Here is a 21,206-nt window from a genome sequence, read left to right on the forward strand (position 1 = left end):
AAAACTACTTCTATTGTGGGACCTAATTCTTGTGATTACCTCGCGCATCATTTGGTGGGTTTCTCTTCTTATTAGGTCACTGAAAACGTTGAAGCCAATCGTAGCATATCCATTTGGTTAGTGCCGTATGGTCTACAGAATTTCCCTACTGTTTAATTTTGTTTCTTATGTGCGTCAGGAGTCTTAAGGAGTGGTCTGAATAGTTGATTGGTTAGGTTTTGTGTTAAAACGTATCAATCTGATTTTTTCGACTATCCGATTTCGTGAGTTTATGATCGTTTTAAGTTTTTTCCTAGTTTTTGTGATTCACAGCATAATAAATGATAGGTATTCGTTAGCTATGCAGTCGCCAAATTCAGTGTAGCTTCAGAATCTGGGTAGCTATGTTGTACGTAGTATATGTCCTAAGATAGAAGTGCCATAGTGATTGATAAAAGGCGGCGAGTCATTTCTGAGTCTAGCGTGATTCAAAATGGCTACAACAAGTTTAATATCTTTCTTGTTCAATTTTTCAGCAAATATCGCAGACCTAACACTGAGTCTCCTGTTCCTTTAGCTGGGCACAATGAGGGTATATAATTAACGAGATCAGTTGGCGGTTCCTCGGCAGGATACATCGTTGTGGTGTTTTATATGAAAGACTATGAAGCATCTATCTCAGCTTCTACTACGGTCTGGTTTGCGTGACAGATACAGTTCTCTAGATTGATTTCTCTACCTGCTCATGAGGTACGTGCTGCGACTATAATGCCAACTTCTTTTTCTCTTACTATGCCTTTAGGGAGTTTGTTTTTAGAGCAGAAACCCAGTGTGTTGACAATGCAGATAGTGGCAATATCTTTCTTAGGCTTGAATGTGAAGGTTAATTCTTGTTTCCTGGTGTCTCAGGCCAGGTTGGGCATTGGCCTCCTTGTCTATCAATATGGCGATATAGACGTGGATCCGTGTTCGCCAAAGAACGTAGTAGGAGGTTTTTAGAAACTGCTGTTATTGTTTCCCTTCTTTCAAATATCATGTTGGGAAGGGCTGTAGTGAAGACTCAGAGTATGTTTTCCGTTTGATTGTTTTCGTGACATTCTTGGATGAAGACCGTGATAGTTTCATCAATGCGCTTAATGTATTCAGTTTTGTCTGCTGAGACAGGCTGTTTTGGTCTTTCTTTGCAACTCTCATCACTATTAACGTTATCAGTGTTGCAGCTCCTGCATTTTGGTGCTTCTTGTTTCGGGTCTATTTTGCCATTAAAAATTCGATGTGCTCGACTCCGTTCTTCACATTTCTCTTTATATCGCAGCTCTTCGTGGCTTATTGGAAAGTGTTGCAATATGGACGTAGCTGTTATTGAGGAGATAGTGTTTAAATAGTCCAACCCTGTGAGGTACACAGTGCATTCTGAAATGGTGAACAAGTAGCTTGTTAGTTGGTTCTTTGTAACTATAGATGACTGGAAGCAATAGCGGGGAATTTTGATTTAGTTTCCCGGTACCTTTAGGTCCCCTTCAGTTTTTTCGTTTGTTGTATCACGGTCAAAATTGGTTATCACAAAGGCGAGCGTGAGTCTGTGTGGTTTCTCTTTTGCTTACTGTTTGGCGTGCGGTGTGATTTCTGTTACTGTTGCTTCAGATCGGTAAGTAACTCAAACTGTTCTCTCGGGTTTCGATATCTTATGGGTGTGTTGTGATGTTGGCAAATTTTTTCGGATTTTTTTGTGAACGACTTGGTTGCCCAGGAAACTGTTTTAGTGCAGGTTACAACGATTTGGCGGTTTCTTTGCCACCTTCAAGGTTTATAGTTTATTGCAGGGTTTGCTAAAGTGCCATAAGTTGTGTTAGATGTGCTTTAATTCAATCTGCATCCAACCAGTTGTAAACCTTGTTCTTCGTGAGATGTATTTGGATGAGTGTAAAGTTTTTGTAATTGGAGTATCGTGTTTGTGGCGGCTTTGCCTGTTTACTTCGGGTTTCTTGTCCGGGTTTTCGGCTAGTTCGCGTAGCGTTGCGTTTCTGGAGATCTGGTGGAGACAGAGTTGCCTGCTTCAGTCTGGTGCGCTGAAAACTGTTGTTGCATATCGGAAACAGGACGATCCATAGTCCCCCCCGCTCTGCTTGAGAGCGCTCGCAGTCAGCGTTGAGTCCTGTGCCTTTAGCCTCGGCAGATGCGAGTTGGTCGTCCCTGTCTCAAGTGTGGCGGTTGTGCAGACTGCGGATCCCAAGTCTGAGTCGCTCTGACAATGCTGCATTTGACGGCAGTGGCGCGAGTTACGCATGATGCACTTTGCAGGAGACATCGTCTGAGTAACACGTGTGCTGTCGAACAACTACGTACATGTAACAACAGTTCAAGCAGTTTCGGCTGCGAGAATGCTTGTCCCCAGATATATCAGAGGAAAGCCCTTAATAGGTATATCGGTTGCAGAAGTTAATGCTTGATACCCCACGAGTCAAAGGGTTGTAACAGCTGATTCCCTGACCACCCATATCTGCTCGCTGGTTCGCCTTTTTGAAGACCAGAACGTGACAGCAGCGGCTGTAAGCAGCAGCAGGGAGTGGCCAGTGGTGGGGCTTGCAGTCCTCTGCTGCTCCTGATTGGCTGAAAGGCCCACGTGTAGAAGGATTTCGTGGAGAGGCTCGGAGCTCGGGGAATCGAAAGCTGGCCGTCGGCGCCCGTGTGGCCGACGTGGCGGGTCGCGGGCGCTCTGGAGCGGAGTTCTGTGTCGCGACGCACAGTGTTCTCGAGTTTCAAAACGCCTTCTCGTTTGCGCGCATCTATTACCGCTTAAGAGCTTTCCTGTCGTTATCTGCGAATGTTGAAATAGTAATTAGTGTGGGCGTTTACGGCGAATTGTAGCTCAGGGAAAACTCGGTTATGTTAACTAAGTGGTAGTGGTCCTCCGACTCAAATGACTGACTTGGCTGGGGTAATTGGATAGCGATAATCTCAGTTTGTTATCCAAATTGAGTGACCGTCTTTCTGTTGAGTTTGAACTGTGTATTTCGTACAGCCAGTCGAAAGTAATTTCCTGGGCTCGGCTGTGAATGTTCCCAGTACTGCAGTCGGAACTCGGGATCTTGCCTGGGGGTAAGTAGGTAGCATGAGGGCCGTTAACTACTGGCTTTCGAGCGATGAGGTTCGATACTTTCCAGCGGGTCGAGGCTCGGCTGGCGACCACTGTGTCGGGCTGACTTTACGCGTGTCCCGGTGGTGCAGGACGCTTGTGTGGGTAGGCCCCGTGTCGGCTCTGGCCGCCACCACCTAAAGAGAAGGCCGCGGCGCGCTCTCGTGACGTCACGCAGAGCGGGCCAGGGTTGGCTTGGCGCTGCGCTGACAGAATCGAGGCGCACGGCCTGCAAATCTTCGTCAAACGGTTCTACAGAATGTGTTGAGCTGCCGGCGCCCCCCTGCGGCCAGCCGGGCTGCACCCGGCACCTGCCTCCCTCGTGGCGCTGCGGCCTCTGGTTCTACTGCGTCCAGCACGGAAATCGCGGTTAACACTGCGGGTGGCTGGTAAATGCAAAATTCACGACAATCACTCCACGTAGTACCATTTATCACAGGATTTTCGGTTGGGCTGGATACTAAATTGACACAGACACTCCTTTACTTTGCCCACTCAGGTTTTATTTGAACAAATGGGAGATCGTCTATTGATTATGAATCAAAACAATTTCGGCGTACTGTGTGCTTCTAGTGAAGCTACTATGGCACATGTTTTCCAGGACTCACAGTACTGGCACAAGTTTATCCTTCCACAGTACTGTTTCTGTAAATACGCCTTTAAGTAATGTTCTTCCTTGCCCAAGAGTGGCACATGGAACATTAACTTTTAACATCTGCCATAGTACCCTTACAAACCTCTAGCTTAACAAATCACCATCTTGTCTCACAAACCCAATAATGCTGATCTCATAACTCTGCCATTCGACACTTTGCGTTCACTTCAAGCCACATTTCACACAAGTCATCTGTTACTTTATTACCATACCTGTTTGAGCCACTCTATGTAATCGAACCACTAATAAGCTCAACAAACCCATTTACACTTTCATGCACACACCACTTCAGTCATTCGCCCCTCTCTTTTGATTTTATAAGTATCTGAATGTCTCTTGTCATGGTACTTGAATTACAAATCATGTAAAAGTACATCTTTCACACACATATGGAAAATTTCTTTGTTTCAGACATAATATGATATATACTAATATCATACATTATACATTAATAAAATCGACAAACTGCAAAGACAGATCCTCGACGGAAAACGGAGAAAAGACGTCATACGAACATGTGTCCAGAAATGCACCATCGCCACGGTAGATGACACTGACGAACGGGAATTCCTCCGACAACGTGCTGCGTTTTACTTGTATATAACATGCCGTGTGATTGACGCAGCCTGTTGTATGCACAAAGCATTTCCCAACAATTTTAGTAAGTAGTCTCAGTGCATTAGAATAGGTAGACAGAGGCTACCACTCACAAATAAGCACACAGTTATAAATGAAGGAGACGTTAGGAAAGAGAAGTACTGGCTGTACGATATCAGATTTAATGACATTTGATATTGTCATACCAGGTAGAGTCCATTTTTATTGCTGGGTTTAATGCAGTGTAGTGTGGAGGCAGCTATTTGCGAAAAATACTGAAGGAGCCTACAGCGAGGATTCTGAAAAGGGAGACTGTTCATTGTTTCTCCTGGCCAGATTCCTCTCGGCTGCTGAACATAGCTCTAGACCTGCAGGGATGTTGGTTGGGTTCCACCAAAGAAGTATCCTGTTCTTCAGTACGGGGAGCGTCGTTCCATTGCAAACGAAACAGACGAAGAGCACTGGTCCTTGCACCATCGTAACTAGATGCATATAGTACACTAACTGCGCTATTCCCTGAGCCTGGTGGAACCCAATTCTAGTAATAATTCCTGTTCCACTTAATATAATGGCTTTAACTGACATAAAAAGACATTCCTTCTTTGAGGCAAATTTCTTGTTATCAACAATTTCGAGTCGCCGCATGGAGCACCGATTACGTAGGTACATGTATCCAAGCAGTCCGAGACAAACCAAATTGAATGCCACAGACACTGAAATCCCTGCAAGGACTACCATACGACTGTAGATCAGGTAATATTTACTCGTCTTTTCCAAAGCAACAGCTGCCACACATACTATACTCCACGGTATAAGCACACACAGCACCTCACGACGGAATAACTGGCTTACTTCAGCAGGTAGTAGCTGGTTAGGAAGCCTGAGATGGCGAACACAAGCGTACATGTGGTAGCAGAACGAGTTCAGCCAGAAACAGCTGAGAAGTGTGAGGGCGCTGTCTATCAGCACTGCTGTTGGTAAGTCAGGGACGCCTGCCATACGATACACGACCTCAGAACACAGGATCTGGACTATGCACGTGATCTGAAAGGACAAGAGTATCTTTCCAGGCAAGTTGCGTAACTGGGGAAGGTACATGTATACTCCGGCAGTCGAAAAACGGAAAATGATATTTATCAGTATAAATGAGATTTCTAAAGGCTTCAAGCTGTCGATTTTAAAATCCTTGTATTTCAACGTGGCGTTGGTTAAACTGTTTTTGTAGTTCAGTGTTTGTTCTGTTAGCTTTTGATCCAGTATACTAGTCCTACTATAGACCCATAGAGATCCCAACGTAGTGTACGTACAATTATGGGAAGTCTTAATGGAGGAAAAGTCATGACACTTTAGCAACAGAATAGCTCTGGAAACAGAGCAGATTGCTTCTGTAGCGTTCGACTGCAGACATGATTGATCATCAGGACTATCGAAATAGCAGCGAGCATCGTGCACGCACTGTATCATACTGAACGGGACGTCCTGACAAATGCCGTACGAGTTGACAGCCATCCAGGCCAGCAGACAGAGGTTGACGTTTGCCCTCTGCGTGTAGGCCAGGTAGCTGGTGACGGGTATGTGGGGCCACCTCTGCACCACGTCGTCCCACAGCTGCTCGCGGCACCGCTCGCGCTGCTTCACGGCTTCCAGTGGCAGGTCTTCCAGCGGACACGTGGGGTGGTCCAGGGCGTTCACCAACAGCTGCACGCAGTCAGTGTCCACGGAGAGCGTATCGTGGCTTCTGTCCTCCAGCTGCCACTCCTCGTCTGCAAGAAAACGACAGCAAGTGGGTGGTGGCCGTACACTGCAGGCAGCTGAATCCAAAGTCTTCTCTGGGTGACGAGCCTGGGCGTCGTTTACCCACATTACCCTGGTTCAGTTACCCAGAACTATGTAAGGCGGCATGTCAACACAAAGTAAGAGTATTAACAAAGACAGGTATCATTGTTACTATGCACGTCTGTTTCATCTACAGGGTGCCCAAGAAGTCCCTGTATCGCTCTTGACATAGTAAAAATAAGGAAGTAAATAGGTTTTATTGATAGTCCTGCATGGAAAAAAACAACGTTATCAGAATTATATTTTTGTTTCAGCACTGCAGTCTTTGAGTTCCGAATCCATCTTGTAAAGGAGGGATTAGTGGAGGATTCGTGGGTTCATGAACGTCCGCAGATAGGAAAAACTATGTAACGCATGATGAGACCATTTGCCTCAGTCCCCCTCGTAAAGTAGCCATGCCTGATTGAGATAAATGTCCTGTATTTTCAGGCTGTCTCAAAGACAGGCCACGTATTGGAAGCAATAAAAAGTGACAGGAAACGTGTGTCACCCACTCTTAATCAGATGAGCAGTCTCCAATGAAAATCATTTGCAAAAGAGTAGTTGGACTTCAAGCATCTTCTTCAACAATGCACGACCACACTGAAAAAATATGAATACGAAAGGATTTAGGCCCATGCTTGTTACTGAATTATCTGACAATGGTGTGGAGCAACGATTTGTAACCTACCGTACTTTGTTGTGGTGACTTCTGCCATGTCTCGCTCAAGAGTGTTGTTTACGTATAAATGTGCCATATACCACTGTTTGATCAGGAAAAAATTGTTTTCTTGTCTAAGGAAAGTACCCATATTACCAAGAGTTGGAAAGGAACATACCTCACCTTATGTGGGCCATTGTGTGATCAGAATACCTGTTAGGACCACATTCTTTTGAAGCTTACATGAATGGAAACTTCCATTTCTCTGTACAACAGAAGTTTTCAGTATCTCAGCTCCATGACAAGGCAGTCACGGATCTTGTGTGGTTGTAGAAGGAAGGAGCTTGAGTCTCGTTTTGTTGTTCAGATGTGTGGGTTTCTTAATGAACAACTTATTCTCGGATTATTTGGTTCTGCAGCATTTAAAGCCACATTAAAGTGGTTACCACGAAATCCCAACATTACCACCTCAACAACCTTTTGAAATCGTCATGACAAACTTTTGATCTTACCACGCAAATAACTGAATATGAAGAATAATAAAGCCGCTTGTGGCTCAACGTTGAAAGATTAATGGAAAATTGACACAAGTGTTGAAGAAGTCTTTCTAAGCAGAATTACTAGAACGATCCGCAATAAAGCAAGGGGGACAGCGAGACACATAGATATCTGAGGAAGGTGTGATCGTCCATACACTGATCCGTTGGATACGTATTTTTTTTTATATCTAACTACGTCCATATAGAATATACTCTTTTGACATAACTCCATAGGCGTCCTGTACAAAGAAATAGGATGCAGGCTGAATTCTCGTCTTTGTGATATTTCACTTTCCTCCGTGAACTTAGTGACCCCATCACGCAGCGTAAAAAAAAGTGATGGAGCATATTTGTCACCAGTTTGTTTCGTTAGCACGAGATTGTCGAGAAAAAGCACAACAAAATACATTAACTGACGATTTTGGGAGTTCCTTTACCACAATGAACGAGTTACTGTTAATACTCTGTTTGCATACATTCAAAAACACGCAAAAAATGTAATTACTTTGTCTCATTCGTACCTTGTGTAATGATAATGATGCAGCAATAAATGCAATTGGGACATATATGCCTCAGCTGCTGAGTGGATGAATGTGGGATTACAACTCCAGAGATTTGGGATTCAGGCATTGCTCCCGAGATTCCTTCTGTCACTTATCTCTTCTTTCACCTCTGACATTGATTTATGGAAATCGAAAATGTCGGAACTGTAGAACTGTTCAGAGACCCAATAATTAACTGTGTCCCACAATTATTAACTGGGTAAGGTAGCTCAGAAGTAGGAAGACGGCGAGTGACGACAACCTGCAGTAGGACAGCACTGTGGTGACCAAACCAGGCTTCAGCTTGATGACTGCTTTACCTACTGCATTCTGAGAAGTCCTGATGGTCGTTGTCCTCGAGCACTATTCCTGTTCAGAGTACAAATCAAAGGAGAGTGATACTGATATGCTACACGTCATCCAATGTATACCTCATTGGCGTGTTGAGCGCAAATGTATACCCAGTAAGACGAATAAGTTCTGAAAGATTCTTATACACAGGCACAGTCTGTGAAAAGCCGAATGCACGACTTTGTCGTAAACACTGCATTTTCTTTGTTATTCATTCCACTCCCACCACATTATCGTGTGGTGCGCAAGGTTCGGAAACTTTGCTGCTTTTTGGGGAGAATGAATAAAATGATAGGTTTCAAAAAAATAAAAGCCATAGCGTCTCTACATAAACACATGTACATTGAAGTTGATGATGGTGCTATGGGGAAGATAAGGCTCTTGCTTCTGGCAAGTCACTGGGAGTCAGTTCCCAATAACTACTACGAGGGTAATACAGTATGATGCAGGTGCCGGCCAGAAAGGGTATATGTATTCAAGGTGTTGGAGTGGGCTGGGAAGTATGATTGACAAGTTGATGTGGGTAGAGAGAGGTGTGAGGGAGGGATGACAGTGGTCAGGAGGCTGGAAGCGGGATCATCTACATATTGAAGAGGCGTAGACGCTAGGATTATAGCTGGTTGGAGGAGTAAGTGTCTACATACTATTCTGGAACAGGAAGAACCAGCCAGCTGAAGTTCCACTCGAATAGGATACAGAAGGGGCGGGCAAGTGGAGGATGGGTATGACATGTTGGTATAGGCGCACCAGAAGCCTAGGTATCCAGAGGATAGGCGAGAAAAATTGTTTTTGTTTCCCACGTTTATGGAACGTTTGCAATTTGTGACAAAGTCTGAGGAACCTCAGAAGAGAGGGCAATGTAATCAGCTGGTAGAGGTTGCGTCTGAGACAGCAAAAATATGATACAGAGTGCAAGGTGTTCTAAGACTGTAAGGAATGGTAAATTTTTGAGAGTGCTGAGATCCAAGCTATATTGGCGAAAGTAACACTGGGGAAATTAAGGTTTTTGGAAAGACGAAGGAAGAAACAAGATCAGGGGTTAACGTCCTGTTGGTGAAACAGCTATTAGAGCATAACCCAGAATTGGGAAGAACGGGGAAGCAGGACAGCTGCGTCCATCCATAGGAACCGTCGTGTCATTCACCCTACGCTGAGTAGGGACATCGCAGAGAAACTAAATTTGGTCGAAAATCAAGTTTGTAGTCACCAGCTTACCACAGCATCGCCTCGTTCAGTGGGTTTTTTCCAAGTACAGAGGATGGCTGGATGATGGAATCCCCACATTGTAGAGTTTGCTGTTTTTTTAATTTGAGTTTGTTGTAGGCTGGGGTTCCGTGATTATTCCAAGATATAAGAAAGTGAGAGTCCTCTGCCCATGTCAGCAGAGAGGAATGGAGCAGCAAGTCCACCGCCTTACTGCAAGCGCTTATCTTCCTCCACGTAATTGGGCACTGTCCTTGCATTGTGAGAGAACTGTGACTCGAAGTTATCTGTTGAGTGTACATGACTATAATGGATGCGTTAAGAGCTTAACATCCACTTCCGACACACATGTTGTTGTGTCATGGTTTTAATAAATTTACAAGTACATAAATGAAACAGTCAATGAAAAGAACGCCTTGTTGTTTGGAAAGCGATAAACTTATTTTTAACTCCTCGCGGCTGTGACTGCGGGAGCACGTGTGGTATTAATTGGGGTTCAAATACACAGGAGCTGCTGAAAACACTGAGCGGCATTACAGTGCAAGTCTGCAGATGATGAGCACTGAACGTTTACTACAACTGTGCCAAATATGTGTCTGTTGTTGGCCCTCGACTCTCTGTACGTGCATGCTTGGCCTAGGCTTGACTGAGTGACGTTACGCCGACACTGCACTCTGAAGGCAGAAATTCGTCGCTTCTCTGCAGTCGTCATGGAACTGTTGATACCCTCGTGGACAGAACAGAAGTCAGGCTGGACTCTGGCAGAACTCGTACCAGGCACTGGCAGAGCTGGAAATACTTGTCGTGTGTGGCGCCTCGAAGCTACAGGAGGAGTGGCTTACTACTTCTTTCTCATAGGCGGTGGCGATGCTGCTTACGTGTACAGCATCTCTGCGGTGGTCGATTGACGATTTGCTGCAGGCGATTATCGTCGACACCACATGTGTCACCTTCAACAGTGTCACAAGCGTCATCAGTGTATCATGATACACTGAGGAGAGGTAATGTAATGTAGAACACTGACACGAGGTCTGGTGATGAGAAACTTTATGCTTCAATTCCTCCTCCCATTACTGGGGAAATACCAGCAATGCAAATTTCTTCCATCACCTGGATTCGAACCAGCTTACTTTTGAAGAGAGTACCACCACACAGTCATGTTTATGTGTGCCATGGTGGAAGTTAGGGAGAGAGAAATGATTGGTGGTATTTATTGTAATAATTCCTTGGGTTTTCAACATAATTGATTTTGAGGTAGTAGAGGTTACACCAAGAGGTGAAGTTATCGAGGCAGATGAAGATATGCTGCTGAGTAATATTTACAGTGACAAAAGAAGCGTGATGTGTCAGACAAGGAACTATACAGCGAACATTATTCATTGGGACACCTGGCCCTTGGCAGTTTGCTCCCAGAGATCAGAATGGGCGACTAGTGCGGAACGTTTCGCCGATGGAGGAGTCATCATACCACTTTTCAATTATAGGCCACATGTCCTGTGGACAGACACCAGTGGTTCCGATTACCTTCTGCATTCTCATGCCTTTGAGCACTGCTGACTTTTCAGGGTTTTAGGAGCAGGGGAAAGAGTACCTTGAAGCTGTATCCGCCCATCCATCATTACTGATGATTTTTATTCTAAATTTAAGCAGTAGTGAGGTTTGAACCTGGGTCCCATGACGTTTTGATTAGTATACAAAGACACTACCCTTAAATCATATGTGAGCCGTGGGATATAAACTTGCATACAGTATGACATCACACAACTTGACTAGAGCTAGTAGGAAATAAGAGTTTTTTTTTTTTTTTTTTGTTTGTTTAAAGATGGTTGAAAGTAATGGAGTCATGAGCTGCCTCTCATCAGCATTTTATGGAACATGTCGTTTATAGTCTTGTGTTGTAAATGCTACATTTAATTCGTTTTGTGGCGTTATGGACAGTTATTTTAAACTGGGAGCAAGAGAAGGGATGGTCGTATTTGTGCGACATTGTATGTACCGAATTGTCGAGCAGTCATTAGGTACAGTGAGGATATCTTGAAGACATGAGGCACTGAGTTTGGCTTTTTGAGGTTGTTTGGCAACGTGTGGTTGTTATGCACGAGAGGAGAATGAATCCTTTTAAATAAATTGTTGAGTTTATGGAAAACGTGGCACTGTTTTTGTTCATGTGTGTCACCAATCCCAAGGATTTTGGTCTGTAGAATGAGGCGCTGGTCTCAGGATGTCTCAGAAGCACCCATTGGCAATACCATCTGATTGTATGTTGTAGCAATTATCTGTGCTTTGTAGAGTGTAGAGTGACTGGTACTGTATTATGTGCATGTAACAATTTTCGTTAAGGTATAGTGGTAGCATTGAGATAACATGTGAGTGATGCAGATCTCGTTGGAGTTGATGGAACTGACGTATGGATGGAATGCTGTGCTGCTGCTTTGTCTTGGCGTTTTATGTGGCGAAACAAGTATATGTTTTAAGCTGATGTTTTGATGTGGCTGAAGAAAAAGTGGGATTGCTTTTTGGAATAGGTGACTTGGATGTTAAAATGGAAGGTAATGGGGCTGTTATCGTCATATGTTCGACGATATGTGGACGTTGAAAGAGAGTGAATGTTGTGGAAAACAGTGGTTCTAAACTGGATGTCTTTCATGTTAGGGATGCGAGACAAGAAACTGTTGGGATGATGAAGGTGAGTTCGACTGATGGTGTGGAAAACTGTGGGTCTGTACTCAATATCTTTGATGGTGAGATTGCAGCGCATGGAGTTGTTGCGATGGGGAATGTAAGTTTAGTGTAGTGAATAATGCGTTTACTTTATATTTATTAGATCATTCGAGTTGAGGCTGTGTAGATGATGCAGTTGTGCAAGGATTGTACGTTTGGACACAGTTAACATGGGTGTTTTTACGAACTTCCAGTATGATGCAGTAGTTTGGGTCAGCAACTTCTGGTAATCAGTGAACGAAAAACCGTTCCAAGTTTTTGTTCATTCGATGAGTTATCTGTATGCGCTGTAAATATTCGTTGCACGTTATTGACATCTTCGGAAATGCCATTTTCGACTATGTTATGGTGATTTGAAAATGGGTCTCGGTCCGAAACAAGTCATCCAATGAATAAAAAATAAAAATTTGCAACTTGGACTGGTCTTGTTTGTAATTGGGATAGGCCAGGTGGTTCTGCGATACTGGGTCAGATAGTCCTCACACAGGAAGTATTGTTGACATCTGTAGCCTCGGATTTGCGATTTAGTTGATTTTACACAATGGCAGCGACAGCAAATCAGGACTCAGTTCCTGATACGTTGGTCTGTTGTGGGCAAGCATCTAGTTCTGCTGGACAGTGATGGGTAAAACAGCCGAAAGTAAAGGACCACGGTTTTAATAGTGGCGAGGGCAACTCCTTCAGACAGGGCCGTTGTAGCAGCCTGCTGGATGTCGCAAGCCGTCTCCAACATCGCCACGTGCTCAGAAGAGATTCGCACCAGTTTCTACTTTCCCTCCCTCCCCCCCCCCCCCTCCCCCCCTCCCTATCTCGACCGAACTGCCACGATCTCTCCGATCTCTCGGGATTATCATGACAACTTTCCCCTGAAGATATCTTCAATGTCGGGCTTAAAGTTAGCTTCCAGACAAACGGCTAGTTGTCCACAACTCTGTAAGCTCTTGTCGCTGCTCATTCTGTAATATCTTGTCGCAAATCGCGAGGAATTGAAACGTCAACTACAGCTCACACGTTTGTTCTCGGTGTCCATAACAATTTCAGTCATACTTATAGACTTGCTGCCGAGTGCAGCTGAGTCTAGAAACAGATGGGGTAAGAATCTGCTTGTTTAGTAACTTGCTAACAATGCGTATTTCCGTTTATGTGCCACTATTATTCTTATGAGTGTCTGCAGTAAATTATCGGCTGCAGCCGAAATTTTGTAAAGGCCGTTCTTCGCAGTATTACAGTCCCTGGTTCTAATATACGCATATTCTTATGATAACTTACTTCTTTATGTGTTGTAACCCTTTTCGACCACCTTAGTTTTTTAATTAGTCGGTTTACTACCAATTAAAACCCTGCAAGTTCGATTGCCTGAAGCGGTCAAGAGTGACAACGACAGGCATAAATAATTTTTCCGCTGAGAGAGCACAAGCCCACTGTCCCCCCTTCCTCTCATTTAAATGGAGTTACTCCCTACCGAACAAGTAGTTATCAGGCAGGTACAAAGAGAGAATTAAACGATTACAACTCGTTTCATGCCTGGTGCACGATAGATAGATGATCGAGTAAGAGATAAAGTCCAGCAACGAGAATAAAATAATAAATTTAAAAAATATAGTGATTCAAACAAATAGAGTTGTTTAGCAGACAGGTGCGATAGCTGTGTTTCCTCAGTCCTACTACAGTTCATAGTATCAACATTTCTAAGTATAATATTAACTGTGTATTTCGTACAATTAACTGTTCAGTTACAAATCGAAATATTATTCGTCAAAGAAAATTAGTAAATACGAACAGTATAATGCCAGGATCATAGATGAGAAATGTAGAACACTACACGTTACAGTATTGACTAAACATTAGCTTGTCTGAAGCCGTTAAGTTGCAGAAACCATTCGCCATTTTTAAAACAAGCCTTAGACTAGGTCTGAAAAAAAAACTACGTATACAGAAGTTTAGAGCGTTTATAGAAGATAAGAAGGAACACTTTTTTTATATGAGGCACGTGTCGCACATGTATGAAGGTCTTATCTGCACTGGCGTTCAGAGACGGTGTTCAAAGTGCTGTGGGATGGGCCCTGTTTTAGAGGTGCTGCGTGCCTCCTACGGGAGGGAGACGAGTTGTTGAGTGTACCAGACACTGGCAGACTCCCCAGGTGAGGTGGTTGCCTGTTAGCCTGAGGCTGCAAACATTATTTGTGAGACACCCACTTGTTTCGAGTGTGTTGCACTATCATTAGCAGCCAGCTGGCACCTGAGTAACGTCTCCAAAACATCACACAGCCTCAGTACATCGCTGGCGCCGAAACCTTCACGGGCCACGAGCAGGTGGAGGGTACACCTATGACCTATGTGTCACATAAACTTTGTTTTTTTTAATCTTCTCTAAACGCTCCAAAATTTTGTGTACGTAGTCTTTTTTTAGTCCTTCCATAACGAAGAAGTCAATAATACATCGAAATGAAGTAGTTAGCTTGTCATAGATCCAGACGGAGAGTTGCCGAGGAATCTGAACACTGACTTTGGAAAGAGCACCAGAGATTATCTTGCGTGGCATGCAAAATCACGCAAGATCTAAAACTACATGTTCAGAAGGATATTTGAATCTCATTCCTCGAACAACTGAACAGTTGTCAGCGCATAACCGTGAAGTGGCCGGGGTCCAGTATTAAACTTACCTACAATCTTTCCGTAGGATGAATCGATGTAGTCAGCTGCATGGTACCAGTAGAAACGATGGAAGGCGTACAGTTCGTCAGCGAGGCTGAACATTTGCGACGCCTCTGGCTGCCGCTCCTTGCACAGCGCACTGAAGTCGTCGTCAAAGGAGAGGCTCCACGGCTGATAGCGCAGCAGGCGTTCACTCAACAGCGGCCGCCTGTAGCACACAAGCTGCCAGGTTAAAAGTTAAAAACCTAGCATGTATAGTTTATGCAAGAACGTACAAGTATTCAGAACGGATTTCCACTCAGCAGTGGATTAGAAACTTCCTGACAGATCAGTACTGTGTTCGAGACTGGGACACAAACCTGGAACTTTTTAATTCTTTAAAGGATGCATAGTAACACAGCAAACAATCGCAAATCCATTGGTCTTCTTAGCATTTTAGCGCATCGAGATTTCATCTTTAGATTTCAGAGCACTTGAGTGAGGTACCGATTGTAACTATTTCTTGCAGATCGTCCACTCCGTTCTGTGCTGCTATATCGTTTTAACAGGTTTCAGGCACATCAAACAGCAGAACTGCAGCGCTTCCTGCAGAATACCTCTTTTCTTTAAAGAAGAATTTCGTATGCATTGCAAGAGAGTGAACATGTGATATTTATGTTAAGGATATGAATGACTTGTTCGAATTTGTTATAGATCATTTCAGACGCTGACATGTACACATGTCTGTCATCAGCTGAAGCAAAATCGTCCTCATTACCACTTGAAAATGGCTCATAAGGCCGAAACTGCAATTGTAAAACAATTTTTATAGTCAATGGCGAAAATAGACATGGAGCTGGGCAGGCAGGAACCGAGAGCCGCCGTCGCAGCCTTACTTCCGCCAGTAGCTCAGCCGCTGCCTTCCAGCCGTCACAGAAGCTCCCCTGCACGGCCGGCGGGACCAGCGCTCCCGGAAGGATGGGCACTGCAGTGACCAGAGGCCTCGGGAGTTGCTTCCTGGGCGAATGCTCACTCTGCAGTGGAGAGTGCAGTCACTTGAAACGTCGGGAATCCGACACACGGCTCTGACCTGCCAGGGAGTTTCCTATATGCTTTAGGTGAAGTGACATCTGCGATAATTTTCCGTAAAGACTGTATGACAGCTGAAAGCGGAACTCCCACAGGAAGAAGAGCTCTATGGACAAACGTGAGTGTACCGTCAAGCAGGTCCACTTACTCAGTCCCTTTCAGCCAATCCAACGGCTAAGGACAGCGCGATACGATGACTTACACTATTTCAAATCCGTCTTTGCAAATACCAAACATGGGTTTTTATTTCACAATAGGTCTTTCGTTTTACTCATTATACCCTTATCAGTTGTGGCATTTTTATGATGTTTCTGCTTACATCCAGCAGTGTGCATCCCACCATCTCACACTGCTATGCTTGACGTGCAGAAGTACATGTCTGCTGACGTAAAACTTGACAAAATGACGCTTTACTATTGCATAAAAATGCTTGTTTACTTGGCTCTGAAGCATTCGCTCCGTCTCGCTTCGTCATTGGTTGGTGCGGGTCTCTCGTTTGGCAGTGAAAATTATCATATAGAAATTGTTGGCCGTAAAACTCTGTCCTAAGGTCAGTGTTCGGTACATCGATTCGATGCATATGTCTCAGGTACATATTATGATGAGAATGGAGCCCTCAGAATCGGGTATGAGACAATGTTTTCCTGATCAATCTACGACTACATTCCCTATAGCCCATCAATGATGGAAAGTTTCCATACAATGCAGAACAATCCGTACTCCCTGTACTCCTTGTAGTATGGTCCTTGGTTATCACTGTTACTTGACAACGACGTAGCCAATTAAAGCATGAAGCTGCATCATAATGAGTTCCGTGTGATGTCTGGGTCCCCAGTTTGACCGGAAAGCTGCCCCTCCCATAAGACATGTGGTGCCATGGTGCTAAGGCTCGCAAATCATTTCCACGCCACGTACACCAGCACGCTGTTCTGCTTGGAGGTACAGTACCACACCTACTCCACTGACAAGCTGGGACTCAGAACCCGTGCCATGATGAAAATCATCATTTCTACGCCCCAGATGGAGGATGTACGTGCACACTGACTATGATCTGAATAAACATTATACGGAGATTTGGTTGTGGAAGAATTTCGGGAAAGGGCTGTTTTTAACATAATGGAGCCGTTCATTCCATAAGGCAACGAAAGAACGGATTTAAATGAAGCGAGGAAGTGAACAAACAATATCCAGTGAAACAAGCTCTAAAGAAAATCTCGAAACTTCTGGACAGTTGGGAATGTACTACACGGCTATAATGATATCATATTCAGTTTAGGAGCAAGTGCGTTGCAACACAAAGTGGCAAATCAGCAGAGGTCGAAATAAATACTCGCCACATGGAGCTGAAGTGTCGACAAGCGGGGCAGACCGCTGCCACGGAAGTCAATCGTCGACAATTTGCGTGCAGAGGCAGGGAGGGGTCTGTGTGCTATAGGCGGCTTTGGCCTGTAGTGCTGGAGCCATTTCTGAACGTACCATGCGAGTCCAGTAACGAGGTGGATTGACGGAATTTAGAAATGACCGACTGTAAATGGCGATACGTGAACTACAGAAGAGACACGAAATGGTGCGCTGCCTGGACTAGGAGGGCGCTACCTAAGCTGCACCACTGCCGCTGTGGCCCCTCAGCCCGAAGAGTGCTACAGATCTCGCTTCAATATTTTCCGGTTGTGAGAAGCTCCTCTAGTTTTGTTAACACGAAATCGGAGAACGTTCTTTGTTTTGAGCAACATCCCTCACCCTTTTACTCGCGATGAGCACATTCTCGGCTGGAGTATATTCTCTGACTCGCTTTACTCATGTAAACCTCAAAATGCCCTCCCAAAATTTCCAGTACGAAGTATATCCTCCGTTTTACTGACACGCCCCACTATACTTCGCCAGCACCTCAGCTCTCAGCTGGACTCTGCCAGTGGTTCTTCGCTGATCATCTCCCACCCTTCGTCGTCGTCTTCATTGCTTCACCACTCACAGAGAGCCGTAGTCCGGCATCCCCTTCGCCACTGCCTGCGTCAAATGCTCCACCACCGTCGCCGCCACCTGCGCCACCGTCGACTCCCTCTCCAGCAGCCTCTGCCGCTGGCTCTGTCGCCAACACCGTCGCCAGCCCCAAACCGCGGCCCGCCCCAACGCCCGCACCACTGCCGGAGCCAGAAGTTCCAACCACATCCACATTCGTCACCGCCGTCATAAACTCCTGTCAATGTCCTTACCTACACACAACTGGGGCCACCTATTACACCACAACCCTCATGCATGCAGTCACAAGACCAAACAAATGAAATAGAATAGATAAAACATCACAATTCAAAAAGAAACCAAGCCAAAAGTGTTTTCACTAAATTTACGAACATGAAACCAATAATTCCTCTCAACTATCGTCCTTTGTATCTACATCTACATACATAATCCGCAAGCTACCTTGCGGTGCGTGGCGGAGGGTACCCTGTTCCACAACTAGTCGTTTCCTTTCCTGTTCCGCTCGCTGACAGAGCGAGGGACAGACGCCTGTCTATGTGCCTCCTTAGGAGCCGTAATTCCTCGTATTTTGTCTTCGTGGTCCCTACCAGAAATGTATGCTGGCGTCATTAGGATCGTTCTGCAGCCAGGTTCAAGTGCCGGTTCTCTGCACTTCCTCAGTTGTTTTCTTCCAAATGAGTGTCTTCGTTGGCCGCGGTGGTCGTACGGTTCTAGGCGCTGCAGTCCGGAACCGTGGGACCGCTACGGTCGCGGGTTCGAATCCTGCCTCGGGCATGAATGTGTGTGATGTCCTTAGGTTAGTTAGGTTTAAGTAGTTCTAAGTTCTAGGGGACTGATGACCTAAGATGTTAAGTCCCATAGTGCTCAGAGCCTTTTTTTTTTTAGTGTCTTCTTCACTGCAGCAATTCCCTCCAGAGCTCCCGAAGCATATACGTAACACTTGCATGCTGATCGAAACTCCGGTAAGAAATCTACCTGCTCCCCCTGAATTGTTTCGATGCCTTCTTTCAATCCGACCTGGTGCAGATCCCGAACACTCGAGCAATGCTGAACAAGAAGTCGCTCTGGCGTCCTAAACGGGGTCTCCCTCACACACGAACCACACTTTCACAAAACTCTCCCAATAAACTGAAGTCGACCGTTCCCCTTCCCTACCAGAATCCTCCCATGCTTATTCCATTTCATCTCGCTTCGCAACATTACGCCCAGATATTTCAACGAAGTGACTGTCGTAAGCAGGACACTTGGAGTGCCGTATCCGGATATTACGGGTTCGTTTTTGCTACTCATCCGCTTTCTTCTACAGCAAGAGCCACCTGCCATTCATCACACCAACTAGAAATTTTGTCGACGTCACCGTGTGTCAACCTGCAGTCCCTGAACTTATTCCATATGCTCGTTCTTGCGTTAGCACCCCACAATGGGACACCGTGTCAAATGCTTTCGAGAAATCTAGAAATATGGAATCTGCCTGTTGCCCTTCATCCATAGCTCTCAGTGCATCATGCGAGAAAAGGAAAAGGTGAGTTTCACAGAAGCGATGCTTACCAAAACCGTGTTGATTTGTGCACATAAGCTCCTTAGTCTAAAGAAAGTTGATTATGTTCGAACTGAGAATATGTTCAAGGATTTTGCAGGAAACAGGTGTTAGGGATATTAGTCTGCAATTTTCTGGGTCCGTTCTTTTACCTTTCTTCACTTGCACTTTTTTCCATTCGCTTGGTTCTTAGCGCTGATCGCAAAATTCGCGGTAAATGCAAGCTAAGTAAGGGGCCAATGCCATACACTACTCTTTGTAAAACCAAACTGGCATTCCACCTAGGCATTGCCACTTATTTATTTTCAGCTGTTTCAGCTGTTTCTCTACGCCAGCGGTACTCATTACTATGCGATGGTCAAAAGACGGCACGTTTGTACCATTCTCCTGCGTGAACGATTCCTTAAACGAGGAATTTTTAACTTCGGCCTTCCTTTTGGAATATTCTAGCGCCAAAGCAGACTGGTCAACGTGTGACTGTAATGGAAGCGTTATATCCGCTTAACGATTTTGCAGAGGACCAAAACTTTTTCCGGTTCTCCGGTGGTAGCTGTTGTATGGTTCGCGCACAGATCTTTTCACAGACGCACGAATCTCTACAAATCTTGCTGTCCTCATTTGCGCGTTCTCTTTTGAACCGAGAATGTAACAGCATTTCGTTCCTCAGCATTTTCCGAATTTTGTTATTAAAGCACGATGAGTCTTTTCCGTCTTTGATCCACTTAGTAGGCGCATACTTTTCCGGATCACGATTTACAGTCTCTTTAAAGTTTAGCCATAATTCCTCTATGGCCATAATTCTGGAATTAAATGATTGTATTTTATTGTCTAAGTGAGACGCTGACAACTGCATATCAACTCTCCTAGCGTTCGCGACTGATTTACTGACTTTCGTAACCATAGTCGCTATGATGACATCATGACCACTAATCCCCATCTCTATGCTGACGCCATCGATAAGGTCGTGCCTGTTTGTGCTGGCTGACGAACTAGCTGCTCAACACAGTTTTCGGAAAACGTGTTCCAAAGTCCTTCACAAGACTGTCTGTCTGCACGACCTGCAGTGAATATATAGACGTCCCAGTCTATACTCGGTAGGTTAAGGTCACCGCCAGCTAGTGTCGCGTGATCTGGATATTTATGCAATGCTGATTCTTTGAATGGCTCCACATCTGTCCCAGCGGAGTCGGGTGGGTGGTAAAAACATCCAACAACTGATATGGTTTCACCTAGTCCTGTTATGTGCGACCACGTAACTTCACTATTGCACTCAAATTCAACCTCAGTAAAGAGAATATTTTTTGTCAACTGCAATAAACACTTCCCCTCCTACGGCGTCGAATATGTCTTTCCGATAAACATTCCAAGACTCGCTAAATATCTCAGAGTTTTTTTACTTAGGGTCTTAGCCAGCTCTCAATTCAAGAATAATTTGAGGCTGAGAGCGTTCATGGAGGAGAGCAAATTTGGGAACTATGTTACAAATACTTCGAAAGTTGACTGATAAAAGTTTCAGAGTCGAACTGACTTTACTCTGAAAGCTATCTGATTTCCCTAAATGTGTACCAACTGGCGAGTGTTCATGAGAGTACCTCAAACTACTGGCTACCCTGAAACCCCCCACGTGTACTCCACAAGTACTCTGCTATCCGATTAGCTGCTTCCTTTGTGTAGTGCACCCCTGTCTTGAAATCTACCCATCTCCGATTTTCAGTTCACCTTCCCAACCACTGTTATCTTCATTCCCACTGCCTGACACAATATCGA

The 21,206-nt window shown here is 44.8% G+C and overlaps 1 protein-coding gene across 1 annotated transcript in view; it reads right to left on the minus strand.

Annotated features, from left to right (window-relative positions):
* Nucleotides 1-3,184: 3,184 nt before the first annotated feature.
* The window catches only part of LOC124743683, a 43,167-nt gene continuing 25,145 nt past the window's right edge, over nucleotides 3,185-21,206 (minus strand). Inside the window, exons 4-6 of the mRNA XM_047248859.1 lie at nucleotides 14,863-15,062; nucleotides 5,834-6,130; nucleotides 3,185-3,321 (exon numbers count right to left, since the gene is read on the minus strand). Of these exons, the coding sequence (XP_047104815.1) occupies nucleotides 3,185-3,321; nucleotides 5,834-6,130; nucleotides 14,863-15,062 (634 nt within the window). The remainder of the gene's footprint in view (nucleotides 3,322-5,833; nucleotides 6,131-14,862; nucleotides 15,063-21,206) is intronic.

The sequence above is a fragment of the Schistocerca piceifrons genome, unplaced genomic scaffold (assembly GCF_021461385.2).
Source record: "Schistocerca piceifrons isolate TAMUIC-IGC-003096 unplaced genomic scaffold, iqSchPice1.1 HiC_scaffold_2510, whole genome shotgun sequence".
NCBI lineage: Eukaryota > Metazoa > Arthropoda > Insecta > Orthoptera > Acrididae > Schistocerca > Schistocerca piceifrons.